The 23,090-nt window shown below is 41.7% G+C and overlaps 1 protein-coding gene across 7 annotated transcripts in view; it reads left to right on the top strand.

Annotated features, from left to right (window-relative positions):
- nhsl1b (NHS-like 1b) overlaps nt 1-23,090 on the top strand; it is a 94,479-nt gene that overhangs the window by 30,611 nt on the left and 40,778 nt on the right. Inside the window, exon 1 of one of the 7 annotated variants that reach the window (XM_072361779.1) lies at nt 8,627-8,929. The exons of 4 other annotated variants lie outside the window; for them this stretch is intronic. In XM_072361779.1, coding sequence (XP_072217880.1) covers nt 8,683-8,929 — 247 coding nt within the window. In that variant the 5' untranslated portion in view covers nt 8,627-8,682. Of the gene's footprint in view, nt 1-8,626; nt 8,930-17,090; nt 17,299-23,090 lie in introns of those variants that run through there. 2 more of the 7 variants (XM_072361785.1, XM_072361782.1) reach the window with 2 other exon arrangements.

The following is a 23,090-nucleotide window of genomic DNA, read 5'->3' as shown; positions in this document are numbered from 1 at the left end:
CTCACGTGACTGATCAGCATCTTCCTAGATATGATGTGATATTGTAGAGATGAAATAAATTTTCCTCCGCATTGTGTCTGAGATTTTGCAAACCAGCTACATTTGGAGGTTTTGATAGCAAGGAGGATTTTGCTGCGATTCCTATTTACAGATACTCGCACAATCATATTTGCTCCCACACATACACTCACACCTACGGAAACGACCTGCTGAACTCTTGTGTTTCGTGTCAAATAACTGTCATAAGAAAGTAAAGGTCAAAGAGCTTCTATCCAGGTACGTGGCAGAGTGAGTGCACATGCTTGTGGATCCACAGTTGGTGTTAATTCATGTGTGAGCATGTGCTGTAAAACTGAATACATTTCTCCCCCCCCCCCCCAAACAGCAGTTGTGAATCTGCTGTCACCTGTCAGGTGCACACGCTCAGGCGCACTCTGCTGAGCGCACAGTCCTACCTGTGAGATTTCAAAACGGGTTCAACCACATGCCAGAATTACACAAGCTACGACTGTAGCAAAAGACAAACAGGCTTTCCTGCAGCTCATAGTTCAACAGGGAACCCTTTTGGGACAGTCATCATAAATCACGACACTGTGTGCTCTTAATTCCGAGAAGTTTAATGGATTCTCTTTATGTGTGCGAACACAGTGTATCATTTGACTTAAGTCTTCACCGTCAACCCTGCAAATGTTCACACGTTACCGACATGCCTTTTCTTCTCCTTGGAAAGGCATAACCCTTTCATTATTTTATGATGTGTGGAAGCACAATGCATATGCAAACCACATCTGGCCCTCAGGTCTGCTGGACTAACTCCTCCACTCAGGCATGACTGATCAGGAATGTGTAGTCGACCGCACCCTTTCTCTCCTTCAGCCGCTGGACGCGGCCCTGCTGGGTGTGTTTGTGTGCGATCGAGCGTGTGAATGCCCTTCTCAGATTACCTGAATTCGTTTGGGCTTTTAACCTATGGCGCCACTCCTTTCTCAAACTTTTATTCTTTTCAATGCATGGGATTACCTCATTGCTCTTTTCTCCTCCTCTCTCTAACTTTCATTCTGTTTTTTTTTTTTTTTCTCTCTCCACCATTTTGAGTATTTTGTTAAAAAGAACATCTTCTCATAAATCTAAAACATGGATTCAGGGAGGCGCACATATCATCACCCCGCGGCTCAGCCTCTCATGCTGGACTTTCACAGATGTGGCTCAGATGCTCACACAGTCTGGGCCTCTTTGTTCTTTGTCTTGATGACGGATGTATGTGTTTGCACGCAGAACTCTGGTTTGGGGAACAAATGTTGAAATAGGCACAGTCACCCATACTTTGAGCTGCAGCTTTCAGTCAGCTGCTGCTCAAGGGTCAGAGGTGAAAGCTCAAAGGTCAATACCTGCTTTACTCTTTTTTTTTTCCATGTTTTGAGGCTAAACTGCACCCGCACGTGACTCTTTCAAACAGTCGTGTTTTAAAGGCACACACGCAGGGAAAGACTTTAAGAATGGTGCTCCCGGCGAAGTCTGCAGCTTTTACCAGTGAACTTCAGAATTAAGTGGCAAACCACACACACCCAGACACACAGGAGCGCTTCCACTTGGAATTACACTCTGTTAAACTTTGAATTTGCTGTAATTTACCGAGAGCAGCTTTGCCATCAAAGCGTGGAAGCTTTTACAGTTTCTGTAACTGTAATTTAGAATTATATCTGTTCACAGTTCATTGATGTGTTCTTGTAAGTTTACAACATAATGCTGGTGACAAGTTTGTCAGCAAGTGCCCTCAGTGCATTGTTATTTCCAGTATGACACGGTGTAACCGTAAAAAGTCAGAGTATTGCTCACTGCGATTTTTCAGAGGTTTGCAGTGTGGATGGAATTATGAAACACATGGCCAAAGGAATGAGGGATTTGTCTTTCGAACCAGGGTGATGAGAGTTGACTGCAGGGGTTAGCACCAGCTTAGTCGCTGTCTAACAGCTCATTAGGACCCTGTGTGTGTGTTTCCTATGTGTGTCCTCAAATGGGCTACTCCACTGAGGCCAAAGATAAGCCTTGACTGTTTGAAATAGCTTTGTTATCACAAACTAAAGATTGCTATCTTTGTAGACACACACAGACTTCATTCCCTCCGGGCCATGTGGTCGTGTTGTTTATAGACCAAAGCTGTGTAGTAAAGTGTTAGCATGCACAAATGAACAGACACGCATTTTCTGGCCCATTTAACCTGTCCAGTGTTACTCGTGACCAGCTTAGAGGGAAATTAGTCTGATGGTGTCCCCATGTGGCTGGAAATGGTAATTACATGCAGAGGATTTAAAAAAAAACAACAACAAATTTTTAAATCATTAAATATGTGAGACAGTATTGTTTGAAACTTTATACTTTGACATGCATACAAGAATTATATTGTTATTATTATTAGTAGTAGTATGAAAAAGTTGAAACAAAACTGAAACATAAGACCACAACAATGTTGATTTTGTGATTTGTGATTCTGTTGATTTTGTTTACGCAAATAAATTTCTGTCCGTATCAGATGGTTGGGAAAAAATCTCTATAAACCAAAGGTGATATCCTTGAGATAAATGTTTTAGTCTTGATATCCGTGCAAAGATTAACTTGACTTGTGTAAACAAGGTACAAAGAATAAATAAATCCTCACATTGGAAAAGCTGAAATAGTTTTTCACCCATTTTTTTTCCCCACAAAAATAACTAAATAGTTTCAATGACATCACCAGCTAAGCTTTGTGTTGATTGATTAATGAACTGCCGAAACTTTTGAACACACGGAACATATGAATGTACAGATATTGCGAAGTAGACGGCCTGAAAATTTAGAATAAATGTTTCACTAAATAATTTCCTGTAGTAATTCCCTTTGCTCGGGTTGGGGGAAGAAATGTAATGAACAGTCAAGTTTCAAAACTCCAGAGGGAGCCAAGGACCTTCTATCCCTTGACGCTAGAGGGCTGTTGCTAGGCTACCAGGCCTACCCCGCCCCCTGGAGGCCTTAAGTTGCTCAGCAGCTCACATTCATACAGAATGTATCATATTTTCCTCTTCCTTCTAGTCTATTGTCATGTGTATTAATCACTCCCCCCCCGTACTTTTCCGAACACAAACAATAGTTTGATCCCGGTTCAGTTTCATCTGAAGGTAATTTCTTCATTTGCATTCATGGGCTATGTGTGTGGAGGGACATGTGTTTCTACGTGAGTGTGTGTTGCACCTCCATCAAATAAAGGCAGCAACAGTAATGATTAAGGTCAGCCTCCCATCATTCTTGGTGACAGCTTAAGTGCATCGTTCCAGCATATGAGGTCAGTGTATCGACCGCTATTGACGCCCTCTATTGACTCGACACATCACCCGTACATTCGTGGTGTTAGTTATCCAAACGATTTGTGAAGTACTGAAAAACAAGGGTAGCTTTGTATTAAAATCTGTCTAAATTCTGAAATATCTCATTTTCAATAACTCCCAGTCAATGTATTTAACTGTGTTGAGGCTAACTGCTGCTTAGGTGTGAAAGCATATACAGGTCTATCAAGGTTAAAACTGAAAATCCACATTCACGGTCCCTATAGCGATAACTCAGTCTTCACGGAAGCTTTTTTTTATCTGAAAATTGCTGTGGCATGACATGATATAAATGCTGTTGTCATGCCAGTTGTCACGTTGCCTCAGAACAATGACTCAGAATTAGTTTTTTCTCAGCTTAATCTCAAACAGAACGATAATTCTGTCAGGCCGACTTGTTTTACCTGTCAGCTTCCCTCCTGCAAGAATGACATGTGGGGTTTGGTCTAAAATAAAAGGCATGATAGATGAGGCAGTGAGGACACGCTGACGTGAGGTTAGAAAAAAAAGAAAGAGGTCAAAGTTCAGGGAGGGGAGCAGCACAGGTCAAACCAGTCAGGAGGTGAGAGCAGACAACGTTGCCTTTGAGACGAGGACTCAATCCAGTCAGTGGAAGTTGTGATGATGAATCATGTGTCTGTACTCTGCCTTTTCCCCACTTCTTGAACTTGGAGGAAGACAGTAGACAATAGTAGCTTCCATTCACACACTGTTACAGTATCATCTGGCTCCTGACTCCGTTGTGTAAACCCAAATGTAATATGTGTGATATACAATACTGTACAGCTTTCAGTCTGCCTTCAACCACGCAGATCGGTCTGAAAATGTGTGTATCTAAAAAAAACCGATAAGAATTCTGAGACTGCATAGTTAGGAGTGAATGTCGACAAAGTATGATTAGAAATAACATTTGTACCGTAGATGTTTTTCTTGTGCAAAGTAGACGGTGCATTCATACATCTGACACATGTATTTAAAGAGGAGGCCCTCCTCCTTTACCCTCTGGTAGAGATTCCAACACGTCTTGGAGTAGCCCAATATAGTGCGTATAGACTCTCAGACACTCACATGTCAGGCATTCACTTACATTATGTCCCTGGAGGCGCACCCTACTTTAAACCGTGTTTCTTAAAAGGAATTCATTTAATATTGTGCTGAATGACTGCAGTGAAACCAAGTTGAGCAAACGGTTGCATCCCAAAAAAAAAAAGACATTCAATCAACTGGTGTCAAACCCTGTTTTTGCCTAGAATTTGTTCCCGCATGTGGTTCTTTGACAAATAAAGACACACAAGCACCAACTGCCATGTAACCGTCCCAGTAAATGTGGGGTGCTTTGGGGTAATAAAAGCCTTCCTCTGTGGTGTAGCTGACCCTGTGTTTTACTGGCTCTGTGAGTGTGTTACCGTTGTGAGACACGCTTGGCACAGAAGCTCAGCCAAGGCTTTCACGTGAACGAGACAATTGTGGACTGGTGGATGCACTTCGCGTGTGTGTTGGCTACCCATGATGTCCAAGTAGGGTTGTTATCTCAGTTTGTGTGACGCTGTCTGGTCAGGGTGTATCAGTGTCAAGCGTTGCTGGCCTCTGATGCCGGATTGGGTTACCTGGCAACCAGGTCGCCTTCGTGTTACCGTCTCCTATCGTGCCACGGTGGAAAGCACGCCAAGAGAAATGTGTATGTTTGATCTTTGCTGGTATATCATTTTGGCATTTTCGTGTTTTGACTGAAATTAAAGGATTTTTCTGTGTTATCTCAAGAAAAAATGGATTCAAAGGACCATCTATCATCACCATTCAGTGTCAACAAATGTACTCTTTACTCTCTTTTCATCACCTGTCAGAGTGTAACTCAATCATAGGTGTCTGCCGTTTGACTTTATACTGCATGTCTCTTTTAAGTATGGATGTTTGAATCCAGTTGATCCTCAGATATCCTTTAATCTTCACTGATTTCATGTAATTAAGCTTAATTACCCAGTAGCTTAAGTGTACTTCTTCACTGTCTGGTCTCAGGTTAACTTTGCCTCCATTTTTTTCATGATTTAGAGGAATGGCGCAAACTGATAGCTCTGACCTGTATTTCCTGCTCAAATAGACTCTGTGTTTTCGCTCTGCTAACCATAGACTCAACTCAGAGCTGATAAAATCACGATTACATCTGTGACAATGAGGCAACATTTATAAGAACTTGCACAGTTCCTTCACACTATGAGTTTCTTGGTACTTGCAGCGTTAGTGATGAAATGATGCAGCTGTAGATAAAGTTGATGCTTAAATTACTGTGAACGTAAATTGGTCTGGATGAGTAAATCCATTCCGTATTTGATGCCATTACCCAGGAGAAAACCAAGCAGCATGTGAGCTGGTGCATCTGGTGATATACATTAGATTGAAACACTAGTCAGGTCATTGACATTTTGAGACAAAAGTTGAATGGAAACTGTAAAAAAACAAAGAAAGAAAAAACTTAAACTAATACACAGAAAATGTACATGCTCACTTTTTTTTTGCCTGCTATGAACTAAACTTGAGACACTTTAGGGGGAAGACTTGTGTGCTGCGTCTGACCTGGCAAATAATGAAATTACTTTACCCACCAGCTGTTTGCAGCTTGCAAACAAAAAACTCTTGCTTTATTAGATGTTATATCTCAGATATTCCCAGACATCTAAAAAAAATTCCTTTTTTTTGAGAAAACTCAAGCTTTTGAAAGCTAAAACTAAGCTTTTTGTCTAAATAGGTTCAAGGTAGAGTTTGTATTCTCTCAGTTCAAAACATACGAAAACTCAAGTTTGAGCAGGTTTTGATCTCAGTGTTTGCACATAATCATCCATCAGATTAAAGGTAAGACCTACAGAGAAAGGGATAATTACGTCTGAGAAGAATGAGGAAGCCCAGTGCTTTTAGATGTCCGCTGCAGGGATCCAGTTGTTTCTATTGATTATTGGCAATTCGTGACCCATTCATGAAATAGAAATGAAGTGGGGGGTTGAACCAGGATGTTGACCTTTTTTATGGTCAGTGATTGACTTCTTTGTCCATTTAGGGGATTGTGCTATATGGGGAAAAATAGCTATGACTGTGTATGTTTTGCCCTTAAATTATTTGCTGACCTTCATGTTGGCTCGAAGGTTTGAATCAAATGAATTATTCTGCTCATCAACACCCAGCCCTGTGCTTTATTTTCTTTTTCATATGTCAAAATGATCCCTCTATCCCTGCCCTGTTGAAAGTAATGCTGGTTAATTATTAAAGGACTTGGCCTCATGTGTCATCACTATGGACAAAGGTCTTAAAAATATATATGTATCTGTATATGTGTGTGTCAGTGAAATTATTGCCTCTGTTTATAAGTTAGGCCAGGAATTTAGGCCCCGGCACTTGTACCTTTTGTGTAAACAACAATTATGAGTATATTTCCTCTGAAGGGAAAGGAATTGAGGTCAGGGACCTGAAGGAGCAATGGGGGTTTGGGTTTAGGTTTACACCACATCACGGCCACAAATATGGGATCGGCTTTCCGTGGTGTAGGAGCTTCAGATCATTGTCTAGGCGGAACGTCCTTTAATGTTGTTTCCTCAAGTTTGATAAAGATTCTGCAAGTGAATACGAGACTGTGGGATGAATCGATTTATGGGGTTGTTGTGATATGTGCATGCACAAACACACACACACACACACACAGTCACATTATTGTCACACCTTGGTGGTCACATGCGCCCTCGGCAGTTACACTAGGGTGGGAAAACTCCACCTCCTTAACAAACTTGGACGTTTTGTTTTGGACTTTTCAAATGAATAGTGTGAAGCCTCGACTTACTTTAGTGACTTTAAAGTTTGAGCCTTTCCTTAAACTATACCCTATATGTCTTTTTCCTGATTTTCCGGTTGCTTCCCACTCCTCGGGCATTTAAATGGCAGTTACGTGATACACTATGCCTGCGTCCACAAGAATCTTTATGGGGCATTTAAATGTACGGTGTCGCGCCTTGAAACAGAAGTTTAGTTTTTTGGCTTAAGAAAAAACTTCTATAAGAGGAAATGTGAGACTTTGAATTTTACAGCCAATGGCTGAAAGAGATGGAGGTAAATGTCAGAAAACAAAACAGAGCCCGAGGGATGTGAGTAATGTAGAGGGTAAACAGACAAGAGTGGGGGGGAAAGGTGTGAAAGAATCGAAAGGAAGGAAAGAGGGAGTGAGGAGTGGTTGCTATGCTGGCAAACGAATGGAGGGGAGGGGCAGAGATCACTGAAAACAGAGAGGCAGGAAATAGGGAAGAAGGGACGGGCTGACTCATATTTCAGCTTCGTGTGTACTTGGGTTGGGTGTAATCCTAACTCTGTACTCACTGCACAAATTACCCACTCTTGTAGCCACACACTCGGGAGGACTCGCCAGCACCGGAGTTCAGGGACCTTTTACCTGCGGACACTTTCTTTTTCACCTGGCTGTGCTGCGAGTGTGCAGCAGGTGTGCCGTCGTTCTTGATTCTTGCTTTATCACCGGTGCTGATCAGCTGATTGGAAGTCCAGTGCAAGGTGGCTGCCGACAGACACCTGTAGCTTCTTTTTTTTCCCCCTCCCACAACCAGCGGCGACGGCAATCCTGGAAGGAAAAACAGGAGAATAAAGAAACGGACAAGGAGGGACCTCTGTTTGGCAGGAGGGTATCTCATGTGAGTGTTTTTACGGGCATGTGAGCATGCAGCTAACTTCATCAGGCTGGGAACAGACCCGGGGAGTCTGAAACCTCGTAACCTTCTCGTCTGCTGGTGTGAGCTAACAACTGGAGATAACGGCACACACCGCCACGCATGGTCGTAAACGGCAACCGCTAATTTGCTGTGATTGAAGATTTCTTTTTTTCATTTTTTTTAATTGTAATTTGGAAACTTCTCTCCACCCTGTTAGGCATCAGTGTGTGTAGAGGGGTGGCGGTTTTCAAGACTGGATTGTTAAATTACTCCTTTGGGTTGGGTAATCAAACCTGGAATCGTAAAAGCACAACGGGGAGAAGGAAAGAGAGGGGATGATTTAAAGACAGGAGTCTGGCTCGTGGCACACAGATGATGTGAAAGAGGCTGGAAGATGAGGCTGACTGGGTCAGTCGTGATGTTAAAATGTTCGAGTAAAGGGACAAAACACTGTCTCAAGTTTGAACTTCTTTCTGGAACTAATTTACTTTGTAAGATTTAGTCTGATTAGAAGCATTTCAGCACGTGAAATCTGGATGGTGGACTCACAATATTTGGAATCTGAGGATCTTCTTTTTTTTTTTTAGATAAAACTTAGTCCGTACTAGACATTGCTTACCTGAGTGAGGATGAGGGGAGACAGGAGATCCGCTTCCTTTCACAAGGAGAAGCCGGCGGGCCTTTCCCGGGCTCTTAGCTGGCTCAGCGTGTCCACCCTCTCCCGCAATAGGAGACGCATCTTCCACAGCCAAAACGAGCTCAATGTGGTTCACCACCGCTATACGCACTCGCAGTCTCACACTCATCTTAATGCGGCACACAGAGACGAGGACGAGGATGACGACAACTGGGTGTACAAGCCTCAACACAGAATAGGTAAGAGTGGAGAAAGGATTGTTTCGCGTCACTGCTGGTTGACTGTTTATGTGACTCTCAATGCAGAGCCACCAAACCACACAGTGTGCTTGGACTGGCTACGTCACAACTTTCCGCACTCTTCTGGGCTCATATGAGTTGATTCTTGTTCTCGATCTCTAGCAGGAAGACAGTAGATTAATTGTTTACAGGCGCAAGCAAAGCAACAAGTGTGTCCATGTCTTTTTATTGCCCCTTGTTCGCCGTGTCCACGACTCGCACTTCCTGGTTGACATAGGGAGCGGGTGGAAGCTGTGCCTGGTCAGTGCGACCACATAAGGAAGGTGGTCAAAGGGCACTGTGTACGAGTGATAGGTAAACAATGATGCTTCAGACCGGAAGCAGGTGATGTCACAGGCACGGTGATGTCACAGACTGGTACCAATGTGAGTGCGTGATTTGGTGCCAGGGAGGGGGTGTGTTTGTGTGTGTAGAGTCTTGGATAGCTCATCACTGGGAACAAGTGATAACTTTAATTTATCAGCTTCTTCTTTAAATTTGGACATCTCACCGGAGGTAAGATTGGCATTTCTACTTCTCCCAGCACATGTTAGGTGCATTATGGTATTTTCCTCATTGCTTTTGGATCAGTTCATTAGTTGTAGGATCTCGATGCACGGATGTGTGTATTCTCAGTCAGGGGTGTCAGAAAGACTTGGGGGGACAATGGTTGTAACTGTAGCCTAGCCTTTACCCAGGAGTGGAAAAAGACACTGACGCTGCGCCATAGCAACAAGAGTTACCTCATTAACTCGAGTCTTATCGGCATTTGGTCGTTTGACAACCATAACGTAACTCACCCTTATAATTTTTTGCTTTAAAATGACTGACTCTCATATAAGGTAAAGGCCTTATATTTGACTATTTATTGTCTTTTTTCTATTCTTTACGGCTATTTGCAACATGGCTTACTCCCAATTTATACTGACGATGCTTTGCAGCCTCGTTTATTAGCTCTGTGCATGTTAATGGTAATGATACTAAAGTATACTTTCTAAAAAAGAGGTACTTCAAAAGTTTGCTTTAAATGAATGGCGTTTGCTGGATGAAAACTCAACAACTGGTACATGGGCAAGTGACAGGCTTTGAAGTTGGAACTAAGCAAAGAGGATGTCAAAGAAGTCGAGCATCTGGAATCCCCTCCCATCGCTCTCTGATGGCGATGTCATTTGACAGGTGCTGTAATAAAAACCTTGAAACAGACAGTTTGACGTTCACACCTGCTTTAGGCTGTCATTAGACAGCATTGCTGCGGGTGAGAGGAGACCATCTGAAAAATGTTCACTGTCATTTTCATGTTCAAACAATCCCACTTCTACGTGACGCCTGGGCTTTTCACTTCACTTTTCAGTGCAGCTGAACGTTTCTAAAATGGCTGCAACCAACACGTTGGATAGACTATTTGCACCTAACAGGTCATGGTGGGGTTTTTTTTTTTGCTTGTAAATTGCTTCATGGGAATGTGAAGCTTGATGGAATTTTTGTTATTTACTGCATGTCTCTTTTCAAGTGACTCTGTTGCATCTGAACCTGTCTCTTCCTAGAACAGCTCAGAGAAGTACATACCTTGAATGATGTGAGTGCCTGACATTTTTCTCTAAGTCAAAGTATCAGTTAAGCAAATTTTACACATTGTTTCATATTTGGGACGATGCTATTATGAGGCGTGAAATGGAAGGATTAAGTGCATCTTCCTATGTCTTTCGTCACTTGTGCCTTTAAAGAAAAGATGTGCATATTGATCAGTTAAACTTGGTGGAGAATGCACTGTTGCAGTGTTATAGCATTTACCACTGCATGTGCAGTTAAATAACATGTTACAGTGACGTATTTTAGATGTCCAAGTCAATGGCTGAGTATACGGGCAAAAACGTCTTTGTTTCTAAGCTAGATGTTTATCTTAGTGTACTGTACTTCATGTAATGCCTCTTTTTGATCGGTCTTACATAAGAAGATCATCCCAGTTTATTTGCAATCTGCCTGTGTAGTCCGTGTTTGCTGCTCACGTAGCTCTGAGAAAAGCTCTTCCACTTGACTTCTTGTCAGATCTTCAGATGACTTCAGAATCAGTCATTGGCATATTGGCACATATTGCATAATCATGCAAAACCAAAATGATCTCTTCCCTCGTATGATAACAACACAAATCATTTACTTATTAAATCACCAGAGACCAAATTCAGGTCTGTGTATTGATTGGCTCATATTGGCCAACAAAAAAGTTTGGGTATAGAGAGAATGAAATTACTTTTAACTGTATCACGACAGGATAAAGTGTTAAGTTGAACTGTTAAAAAAGAAACATTTTTTGACCATAAGACCGTTGTTTCTCAGACTCAAGCTCTCATTGCTCTTTCCTCTTTTTCGTCACACACCCTTTTTTTTCCTTCTTTTTTCTTTCCCTGTCTGCCGTACACACAGTGTGTATCTTTTTATAGATAATACCAGACCGGAGGCAGTGTCATAGACAGGTCAGAATAAAACTGTCCCATCCAGAGTGCACACATATGTATACTGTATAGAAACACACTGTGCACCAAGCAAAGGAAACATCTCACAGGAGTAAGTATCCAGTTTGAACTTTGAGTATTTATAACATCTGGAGCTTGCCAGGACCCAATACAGGACACATAAGCAGCCACGCACACTGCCGGTCTGTAAATATAGCTCTAAAATGAGTGTCTGGAAATCCACAACCTGCAATTTTGATGCAGCCTCGAGCTTGACTTTTTGGGTGTTTGCCTTGGTTGTCAGGGTAACGGGTGTGTAGATTTGTGTTTCCTGGTCTTCAGTTTGACCTTCCAATTGGAGCAACATGGAACCAATCATGTGTAAGAGAGCCGTCTGGTACACAAGCTGCGATTGGCTGTCCGGTGAACTTGAATTTACTCGAGGTGGATTGACAGCAAAATGAACTTCTGTGATCATGCAATTCGAAACAGGGCAAAACTTGTTAGATAAGCGTTTTCTTTTTGATTCCTGTTGGACCAAGTTGTCAGTTGTTTGCTGAAGCTTTAACAAGAGAAAATTATTAACCATATAAAGAAAACCATGGCCGATTCCAAAAAAGTTGCTACACTGTGTGAGTCTACCACCATGTGCCATGTCTATCACTATGTAGGAACCTGTCTTCTTCTTGTACTTCTTCTTCATCTGTAAACATCTGGGAGCTGAGGAGACCAGCTTCTGAGCCTTTGGGAGAGGAATGTTGTCCTATTCTGGTCTCATAGAGGATTTTAAGCTTCTCCGCAGTCCTGGATCTTCCTTGTCATGCTTTATTAGCTTTCTTAAATTCTTTAGGTGTGTTACTGCCCGCAAATTCAAGATGAGCACTTTTTTTTCTTCTTTGACATACAAAAAATGTCCCATTTTACAAAGTGTCCCAACTTCTGCAGCTGGGGGTGGTATAATCCTAAATTTTCATTGTAATTTTCCAACAAAAATATAGACTTTACTTTTTTTTAAATTGATACTTTAGGTATACATTTCAAATCCAAACTGCAAACTAAATGTAGTTTTGATTCCAGAAAAAAGCCTCTACACTGTCTAAAATATAGCTTAAAATGGGACGCATTAATAATGACAAGGGGCCCCCTGACAGACAGAGGGCACCAAAGAGTGGGGAATTTGTATGATGCTAATAAAGGAGCACCTGGTGGAACATATCGCAGCTAATTAGGTTAAGTGGCAGCAGGTGAATTTTGACTTCCATTTTTGGGAAGTTTGTCAGAAATAGAGCCGTCTGTTTAAATAATTTAAGAATTGATTTTTTTTTCTTTTCCCAGCATTAACTTGCAAAAAATGTGGAGATTATATCTATATCTATATCACTGAAATATAAGATCAGTGTTCTGCACAAGGGACACAGCTGAAAACAACGGGGGCACAGCATTGAAAATCAGAGTATGTAATGAATATTTTCAATCAAAGGTTGTTTTTTTTTTTTTCTATGATTCAGAGATTAATTTGTAGTCCTCCTAAATGTCTGTTGTCAGATAAGCAGAAGATCGACTGTTACAGTCCAAACTGAAAAGCATTTCCCAACTCATCAAACTGAGGGAACCAGAAACTTCTCACGAGCAATTATCTGGAACTGTGTTATGATTATTGCGTTTGGCTTTAAAAAGGCTTCGAGGGTTAATTAATAATGAATTGCTCAATCTGTTACCTGCTTAGTCACGGCAGCTGTCACAAGCATTCTGTATGCACTGCACTTTTACACATTGTGACTTTGGAAAGCTGCAAAAAAATTAGCTTTTTCATATACGGAATAAACAGAAAAAAATTTGAATAATTTGAATAATTCCTGCCATAAATTGCCTTACATTGAACTCTACTGTGCATTTATGTGAGATAAAACAGTCTAAAACTCAAAACTAATCCATTTTTTGGTTCCCCCTGCTGTAGTGGGATGTGAGACCACTATTATTTCACTAACTCATTTCCATGTCAGCCCTGCAGATGTGCAGGGGTGACATCCATTACACACATTGATTTGCTGTCATGTTGAACAGGCTACAAAGTCGCCATCAAAAGCCCAAAAAAATGTCAAGCGACCGTAAAGCAAAACAGTGTGGAACACGACTGCAAAGTAGTCGCGAACTGCTGTATTCCAGCCCTCAGGCACTCGAGGCGAGCACCAGGCCCGGGAATGTGCATAATGAAAGAAGCACTTAATTTTATCCGATTGGTGGAGCCAACCAGCAGACCACCCAGCTTCTTGTCTGGCCTTGCGTTTATGTAACTGCCTCTTATTGGGTGTTTGCTGTTTACAGTACGTCAAGTTATTAAAGAAAATGAAAGACGTGAGTGATTCTGGTTGATTTTTTTTGCCTTTTGCAAATGCAAACCATGTTAACATGAAAGTTGGAAGATTTCGAGATTAGTGGTATTTGGTAGAATTGTGAGTGATGTGTTTTCTGCAGTTTGTCACAGTGGTGCTTCGTGAGCCATATTGACCTAAATATTCACCACACTTTGGTACAGCGGTGGCGCAGCAAGCCAGAACCAGAATTAGGTCTCGCATTATAAAACACGTTTATATTGAGGAAGTGTTTATGAGTTTAGGCTGTATGAAAAGGCCTTTGGTCTGTGTTAGATGCTTAGTGATATTTGAGAGGATTCAGATGAGACCGAACTCTTGCGTAACCGTCTTTTTTGGCATTTGACGCACATCTTCACACACTGAAAACCCACTGTGTAGTCCATATATAAATCCAGATTAGCAGATGATTATTTGCTGCTGCGAGGAGATGAGATGAATAAAGCAGCTAGGCCTCATTAAAACACAGACAAGAAAATCTGGGGATGTGGCCCGCAGCCCAGGACATGTACACACTCCAGTTGTACATAGAAGTATATGCTTAGCGCAGCAAACTTTCCTACTTAATCTTAGAAAAAGTATATAAAGTGTATATGTATAAAAATTGCTGGCCTACAACTGTTTCTAATGCTTTGTTTTTTCCCTATATGCTGACCATGATGTGATGATCTCTAGGATCTTTCTCTCTGACACTCATTTCCTTCTTTTTGTCTCTATCATCTGACCCCAGATCAGATCCAGTACTTCATGACATGCCCCACAAAGCTTGCCACATTCCTCAGTTCAGTTTTATCCTTTACCTGGAATTTGTAGCTCGAAACACTTTATTTCACTTTAATTGTTTCCATTTACCCAACTGTTTGCATCACATAGTGTCAGATGATTATTGAGTTATAGCCCTTGAATGACCTGACTCGATATCAAAAGTGCATTTCGAGTAACACATGCGATCATATTTGTTGAATTGGGTTTCAGCTCTGAAGGAGATATAGTGAATGGGGTTTATTTCGACAGCATACACCAATGTTGTCTCAACACAATCCAGAGGTTTAAAAGCCTCCTCATCTCGTACATCAGAGCTGTTACAGTGTCAATGTTTTTAAAGCAAAAAATCCAATTTTCCTCTCGTATGGCGTGTGTTTAACTGGGACATCTGTTTAAACGGACAGGCCTGGTAGGCTTAGATTTTCCCCAATTGCAGGTTCCCTCTTGTCTGATTGTTGTGGAAGCTTTGTTTTCTTCAACAAGCTTAGTTTTTATCTGCTTGCGTGTTTTAGTCTTATCTGGCACTTACGCAGAGCACACAGCGCACAGTAACACCATGGCACGCTTGTGCTGCCTGAAATATGACTGAGAATGTGCAGCACTCTGAGGTACTTTTCAGATAAGTGTCTAACATGGGCCCTTTGGCAGATTTCAAGTCCAGTTAGTGTCCGTTTGTGTCCCTCTGTGTGATGTTTGGTAGTTGTATTTCCATATTGTTTAAAGTAATTTGCTCTACAAAGCCAGTATGATTTTCTTTTCCGTCTTAGAATTGAGTTAATTGTGGGTTTAGAATGGCAGAGTCACAAACTGAAGGTTAAATATATCTTCACGAAGTGGATAGTGGTGCTAACACGTTTATAGGAATCACACTGCCCTCTAAAAGCAATTTGAAAAGGTACCAATAATGTTAAAGTGACTGGTTTGTTGCGGAGTGAAGGAAATCCACCCCTCTGCTTTTACAGCCTCAGTATTGTGAGAGTGGTGATTAGCTCTGCCTCAGAGTGTTGCCTCCGAGCTGCGGGTTTTATGGAGAAGGTTAAAAATAAAGCCATTATGGGTGAAGCAGCATAACGAGGTGGGAGTTTATTGTCTGCCTAGGTCGTATTTATTCAGTGATTGGTGTGTCTCTTTAGTTGTGGATTATGTCCAGGGCCATGTTTATGTGGCATTCTTGTTTTAGCCTCTCATGCTTGCAGTATGCCTTTACGTCACTTGGACACTCACACCGCAATCAGCTATTTTAATTGGTGACATCAGGTCCAATCCGAGTCGTCTTGGAGGGGGATTAACACATTCATAACACACATGTACACAGTGTACTCCCACTTGAACACTACAAGGCAGCTTTGTGATTATTGTAACTCTGACTTCCTTTTTTTTATCCTTTTCTGGAGCACTGCCCTCTCTGCAGTGCACAAACTATAACTTCTCTGATTATTGTTGATTAAAGTTATGTATAATCAGTGTAATCTTTACATGATGGATTAAAGACTGAAGCCTGAATACTTGTAAAATTTAAGCTGATTACCTAACCCTACATCACAGCTTTTGTGAAGCGGCTACACAACCCCAAACCTCCTTCTCTGGGTAAGAGAAAGCCATTGCAGGGCATGACTGGTAACTAATATTTTAATTAGATTTTTGCAACTTGTTCAACATTTAAACTGTTATGCATTGATTTTATTATAATTATAGATAATTTAAATGAGCGTTATTGTTTCTGGTCAAGATTTCCTATCTCGCACAACAGCTTTTCTCACCTGGTGGCTTTGCACAGCTTTCTGTCTGATCTCTGCTTTTACTGTAATTTAATCGTTGTCATAATATAGCCCTAAGACCCAGTCCACTTCACTTTTGTTTGCCGCTGTTACTGCTGTCATCCTTGTAGCTGAACACGGTGGAAGCGTAAGCTTGACATTCAAATGCAAACGGTAATTGGCCTTCTTCGTGTTTCCATAGTCTTTGTGACGCTGCAGGTAATTCCGAGCACCCGGTGCGGAGGGTTTGTGATGCACTGTGGTCGCTGCTGCATATGATAATAAACAGTTGAATTGTGGGGATTAAAGCGATTACATTTGATCAGTGAACAATGGATCGGCCTCAGGCTGGGCCCCCGTCTCTCTATGAACTGCTGACAGCCCAGATTCTCTGCAGTCACCATCCACTTGCACTGTGTGTAGCTTTTTATTTTTTGTTGCTTACTGTCAAACAGCGCGGTTCCTATTTAAACTACCAAATAAATGCTATGTGCGTTTATATATCTTATATCTATATATATAAACCGCATTAAGGAGACCAATCAAGCTTGCTCGTGACATCCGGTTTAAGAGTTTTAGATTGAGGCTGAGCTTCCAGCTCTCTGCCTCCTAATGCTGATGGGGCGGGGAAACGGAGAGGTTGTCATTGGGGTAGAGAGATATTGAGGGATATGAGGAGTGAGAGAGGGGAAGCAGAGTGTGTGTGTGTAGGGGGGGGGTCACTGAGCAGTTTCCTGCGGTGTAGAAGTTGGCTTGCTGCCACTCGGAGCGTGTGCATGTGTGTGAGGGGAGAAAGAGAGGGAGGGAGATGGAGAGAAGAGTGTATGTGTCAGGATGTGTGTGTCGGTGTGTGAACAGTTTGAGCGAGCGGCGAGGAGAAGGGAGATGATTGTGAGGAAATAGGTAGAGACAACACAGAAGCAACTGAGATTGGTGTATTGTGGCTAAGTCTGGGAATAGGTGAAGAGCCATGTTCTGTCTGGGAGGTAAGTAAATGTGCGTCTGTGCATGACACAAACGGGCTTTATTACACCAGTGTGAGCCTGGGCTTTACTCCTCGACTCTGTGAGACAAAGAAAAGTTACACTCCATCTTTTTCATTGTGTGCAAAGTAATCCTTGTTTCCCGTACAACACATCCTTCCTTATGTGATTTGCTTTTGTAAAGGAAACCTTCCAATTTAGCCCTTTTATCATTTCTTCTTTTGTTCCTTCTTTCTGAACTCTGATTCATTCAGGTTCCCTGACTTTAATCCTACCTCCTTTTTTTTTTTTTTTTTTCTCTCCCTGTCTTTTGATCACTCTTCCCTCGGATTATTCTCATTCTTGACTTCAAGGAAACCCTCAGTACACGCACCTAATCATTAATGCCGAAAATCACTTTGCCTTTTTCAAACTTTTCGGTGTATTTGAGTGGCCGTATGAGTTGTGTGTTTGTGTGCGTTGTCCACAGCAACAGCTGGCGAAGCAGCAGTTGTTGGGCTGCTGTCCTGCAGAGTGAGGCCATGTGTTGGCTATTAGTCGCCTGACCAGTTAAAATGAGATACGGGAAAACCGGCTCCTCTTTTACCAGCAGTCTCGTACAGTTTTCTCTCTTCTCTTGCAGTTTTCAGAGCTATGTTACACTATACTGTAGAACCTTTCCTGTTACTTTCAGACACACACTCGCAGGCATGCCTTGTGTTTTCGACGTGAAGCTATTTCATCACTTCAGCACCTTTTTGCTGACAACTACGTGTAGTTTTATCAGTGTAAGAATGCAGTTTATTTTTCAACTATATTCTGCTCAGGGATCTCGTGCAGCCAAAGAAATGAGGCCACAGTCTTGGGAAGTTTATTGCTCGTAGAATAGTTCTGGAAAACATTTAGGCTCATTCCAGTGCACTGATAGTGTTGTTTGTCCTACTTTTTAAAGTGTTAAGTATGGCTGAGCAATATTTAGTCATCATACTTAGCAACCAACAAACAAACACTTCCAGTGCAAGAATAACCTCAGATGATAAATGTGTTGGAACCAAACCTATAGTTGCATTAACCCCTCACTTGCATTTTGGATAAAGCTCAAATCGGCTTCTATTTGCGAAATTAGGAAATTGTGCTTCTTGCGAAATCAGAGCATTTCTGATTTATTAGATAGATTTATTGCTTCTAGAAATGAGGTAATATAAAATGAACACGTCAACTGGGCAGTGTCTCAGTTTATCAGCTGTATGCAATAATTTCTGCTGTCAAGTACAGTCCACACAATGCAACTCTGTAGTCAGACCTAGAATATGGACAGAAACAGATGGTAACTTAATGTTTGAGGAAGTAATTCTCTGTTTCTGTACAAGATATCCAGGCTTATGTTTCACTGCCTTTGCAAAATGTATGGCAGGAGGAGTACTTATGCAAAATGTTTTTAAGTTACTCTGATCGCTTTATGAACATTGACACCCTCCCTCAGCTGAAGTTGAAGACAAAAGCAGAGATCGGAGTTCCTCTGGGTTTTCAGCTTGATAACACTTAACATACTGACCCAAATACTTTGCTTCATATTAAATTCTGCGATCCAACCAGTAGATTACTCTGCACTGGTTGCCAGCTGCAGAGTATCTGCTTATGTTATGATTTAAACAAGCCCCCTTGGTTGGGGTTTCCAGCCTGTGGACAGATGTGACACATTTCAGTCCATGTTTCTCTGCATCCAGCTGTGGCCAGAACGTGCTTTCACCACCAAAACCAACCCTGCAGTAAAACCTTGTATTATCACATAAGCCCTGTGCGAAGCCAGATTTATGTTCCCTTACTTGGAGTGGCTTTTGGTACGTTACATAAGTTATTTCTGCACTTGAGCCCTCGTGCAGTTGTCAGTCCAGAGAGTGGACATTAGCTGAGATGTGAGAAGAGATTTGTTGGACTTGGAGACGTTGATGTCACTCGGATTGAAGTTTTCCTGCCGTGTGATGACTGAAGAAATTCAACAACTCTGTCCGTGCTTGTGAATCGAAGTCGTGCCAAGTGCAAATATATTGCAGAGACTTCATCTGACCTCCTTCGCTTGCTTAGAGTCACTCAAGGCCATCTTGGGCCCTGTCCAGTCTGGAAGAACATATTTTTGGCTGAGTGCAACTTGGTCAACTGAGAGCCTACAGATGCATTTATAGTAGTTTAGTGTTTTTCTTAGACTACATCAAGTAACCTGAACTATCATGCTGTTCACATGTAAAACTAATTGAATCTGTGCCTTCATTTCATGTGTTATATACAGTATTAATACATCATAGACTAAACCATAGTTCATTATAGGCATTACGGTAGATACTTTTTGCCTCTTTAAATATTTCAACTGAAATGTTGAACATTAACAAGTCAATTAGTCAGTATCTAAGTGGCTTACAAAGTGACTTTTAATGTTAATTTGGTTTACTGAATTAGTAAATAACTAAAAGAATCAGTCAATTAATATTCTTTTTAAAAGAGTTCAGATAAAGCCTTGCACAGAGCATCAGATAAATAATGGTAGATTTACAGTTCGAACTTTTTAAAGACAGTTGATGTAATCTGCTGCTGGTGATGCTCGTCATTGGAAGCGCTGCAGTCCTGTCGACTCCAGCTAAAAGTGAGGAGACGGTATCCCTCATTGCGCCTTGTTGTTGGCGTGCAGACGTGTGTTCTTTATTATGTTTTGAAAATATGTCTGTTTCTGTTTCTGCTCTGTTCTCAGTGTTTCCATATTGGCTGCTATGAAAGTGCTCACCAGTTCTAGGATTATTATTTAACTCTTGAAAGTAAGCTGCGCAGTAGTATACATTCTCAAAGAGCAGTTGCCTGATTGGCTGTAATTAACATTTCCTCTTGCTGGGCGATGTAATAAAAACCCAAAAGCAGAGATGCATGCCGACATCATTGTCTGTAACCTTTATTTTGCAGCCCCGTTAAACACTGACCTATTTGAACTTGTCCTCCAATAATCAAAGCACCTGTGCTGTGTGTGTCTGGCGAGACTGTGACCTGCTGACCTGGGACTGACTCATTACCTGCCCTGTGGCCTTGTGGGTAGCAGTGTTGATGGATGTTCTCACATTGAATGTGGCAGGCTGCTTATCTCCAGTAGAGGGGAAGAGCGGTGGACAGGAAGGAGGTGCTGACATGTAGACCGCAGAGTCTACATTGAATTCAGGTGAAGGAGTAAAGTGCTCTGCTTTTTTCTTTTCTTTTTAAACAAAAAACAAAAAACTTTGCAGACATCACAATGAAATTAGAGGCTGGGTCATCTAAATGTAATGCACACTGTCTCCTCGTGTTCCTGCCAACATTTAGATCCAACTAGTGAGACTAAAAATGTTGTCGTCACCTTGAACCAAAACTGAACCCCAGCTATTTTGGACCTGCCTGGAGAAGTGTATATTTCATATTCATCAATGCAAAAATTCTTGGATTTGATGAGTATTAGTCCACAATTTTAAGATATGGCTTTCATTCAAGCTGCTGGGATTTAAATGGTTAGAAGCACGATATGTCATATATAACTTTTTGGACAGTTGACGCTGGAAGTTAGCAATCCTCGCATATTTTTGGCAGTAGATGTTATATAATCATGCACTATGGCAATTTTATGTGGGACTATATGAGATGTTGACCTCTGTAAATAAGTGAAACCCCAAAAGAGGAGGAGATTTCTGGTCTTGATAAGTAAACAATAGCTGGTGAAGTTCCAGTCGCCTGTGAATGGGATCCTCTGGGACTCCAGGGAACCTTTTTGTGTTTTGAAAAGAGTTTAAAGAACAATGGCATTGTGGAAACTTTAATGGTTTATAAGGACGTTCAAGCCAGTAATGAGTTCTTGCTGTACTTTTAGATCGAGACAATGATAATGCAGAAAAAAGTCTCTTAAGAGGCAAATGTAAATGTGGTGTTTCTGCAGAGAATGTGGGAAAGTTTTGTTGTGGGTGACGTCTTAGAAGACAATGGCTGACTCCCTGCTGATGAGTGGATGACTTTTCCAGACAGAGGACTAACTCAGCATGCAGGTGCTTCTCTTGCTCCATTCAGACCTATGTGTATCCGTGGTAACCATTGTCTCTTTTCCAAAGACTTCCGCTTCCCACCACACAAACATGCACACGCCTAGTAGTCGAAGTACAAGTGTGTGTGTGTTTGCCTCGATGCATGTTAAAGTTTGTGGACGCACTAAAGTGTAAAGGCATGCAATTATGTACATACACACTGTCCCAACTTGAACTCTGAATGGCTGTGGCATTACTCAAGAACTGGAACAAACACACATGTCCTGACCATTAATAATTGCCATTCACAGGCAGCGAACTGTGAAAGTCTGACCACCATGCATCTCGGGCCAAGGCGAGACCTTCATATCCAGAGCCAACGAGTATACATGACATTTAAACTGTACGCGTGTGTATACCTGTTTGCCAAACAGAACGATGGTGCTATTCTGCTTGCTTTTGCCCCCCCCCCCCCCCCCATTTTGTTCTGAGTGAACTGGATGATCCACTGTGTCTGTGCAGATATGGATTGAGGGCAACAACAGTGTTAAGTGCAATTGAGGCCACAGCCAGAATCTTTTGGCTTGCCCACTGAACTATATGTGGCCACACTCTGTTTTTTCTGGGAGGTGTGTGTGTGTGTAAATTGTACTCTGCGGTCTGTACATCTGTGCGTGCACAGCGGTTTTGGTTTTTGTAATCAGCTTGTGTGTTGGCTGACTCACCATGCTGTGGAAATTATAACTGTTGGTAATGGCTGTTTTAGCCTCGAGCTATCTGCTGAGGCTTTGGCAGGATAACAGCCACTCACCAAATCACTCCCCGTTTCCCCAAAGTTGTGGGAGGTTTATGCTCAAAAGTTGCTGCTAGCCATCACCATCACTGATTTACCATCTGAAACCCAAAATCTGACAATGGGTTTTCTCTGAAAAACCAAAAAACAATCAAGAACCTGGGAAACAGAACTGGACAATTTGAAGCTTTTAAACAACCATCAGAAGAAAGATACCCAACTGTTTAAAATCAAAATTTAAGCTCAGAAGTAGCCTGGTTATACTGGGTTAATTGATTAATTTTCAAGTTGCCATTTATTGAATAAAAATGCAGCAACAAAAAAAAAAAAGAAGACAATTCAGTTCCCGGGGTCAGGCGATAGCCACCACCAGAGGGAGGTGTTTGTCTACAGTGTTCTCATTTAATCTCTTTTAAAACAAAACAAAACAAAACACTTCAATGTCTTAGTTTCTGTCCAAAGGTTGGTGCTTCATCATTGTGTCACCTGGCAGGACGTTTGCTCCGGTTGTGGCTACTCAACCTGTCCGTTAATCCGTCGGTGTCTTTTTGTGTAACACTTATCTTTTTATCTGGTGTCTACTGTGCTTACATCTGTTTGTGTTAGACGGTCAGGTAATTACACTCAGTCCATCTGGTCTCCTCGTTCTGTGCTTCTGTGTAGCTTCCAACTGATTTAAACCACTTTTACATTAATCAGTGATTGTTTCACTGATTGTGTGTGTTTGCTTTTTTGATCAGTCATGTGAAGATAAGTCTGAAGCAGCAGGTTGGTATTTGGCCCACATGAAAATGTCTTTAGTTTGCATCGTCTGACTTAACCTGCTGACACATCGCTCGCCCGGTATTGCTGAACTTCCACACTTTTGTGAAGTGGAGGTGATGCGCTGTTAATTGCAGCCTGGTGCCCATATGCGTTCTGTGTCTGTCACAATCAGAGTCTAGGGGTTGGAGGCTGGATAATCTGGTTTTACAGATTAGAAATGCGGCATTTAGGAG

Source organism: Leuresthes tenuis, unplaced genomic scaffold, assembly GCF_036924035.1.
Source record: "Leuresthes tenuis unplaced genomic scaffold, fLeuTen1.0.hap1 SCAF_13, whole genome shotgun sequence".
NCBI classification, from domain to species: Eukaryota; Metazoa; Chordata; class Actinopteri; order Atheriniformes; family Atherinopsidae; genus Leuresthes; species Leuresthes tenuis.
The sequence above is the reverse complement of the archived record's forward strand: the minus strand, read 5'-3'. Positions and strand labels throughout refer to the sequence as shown.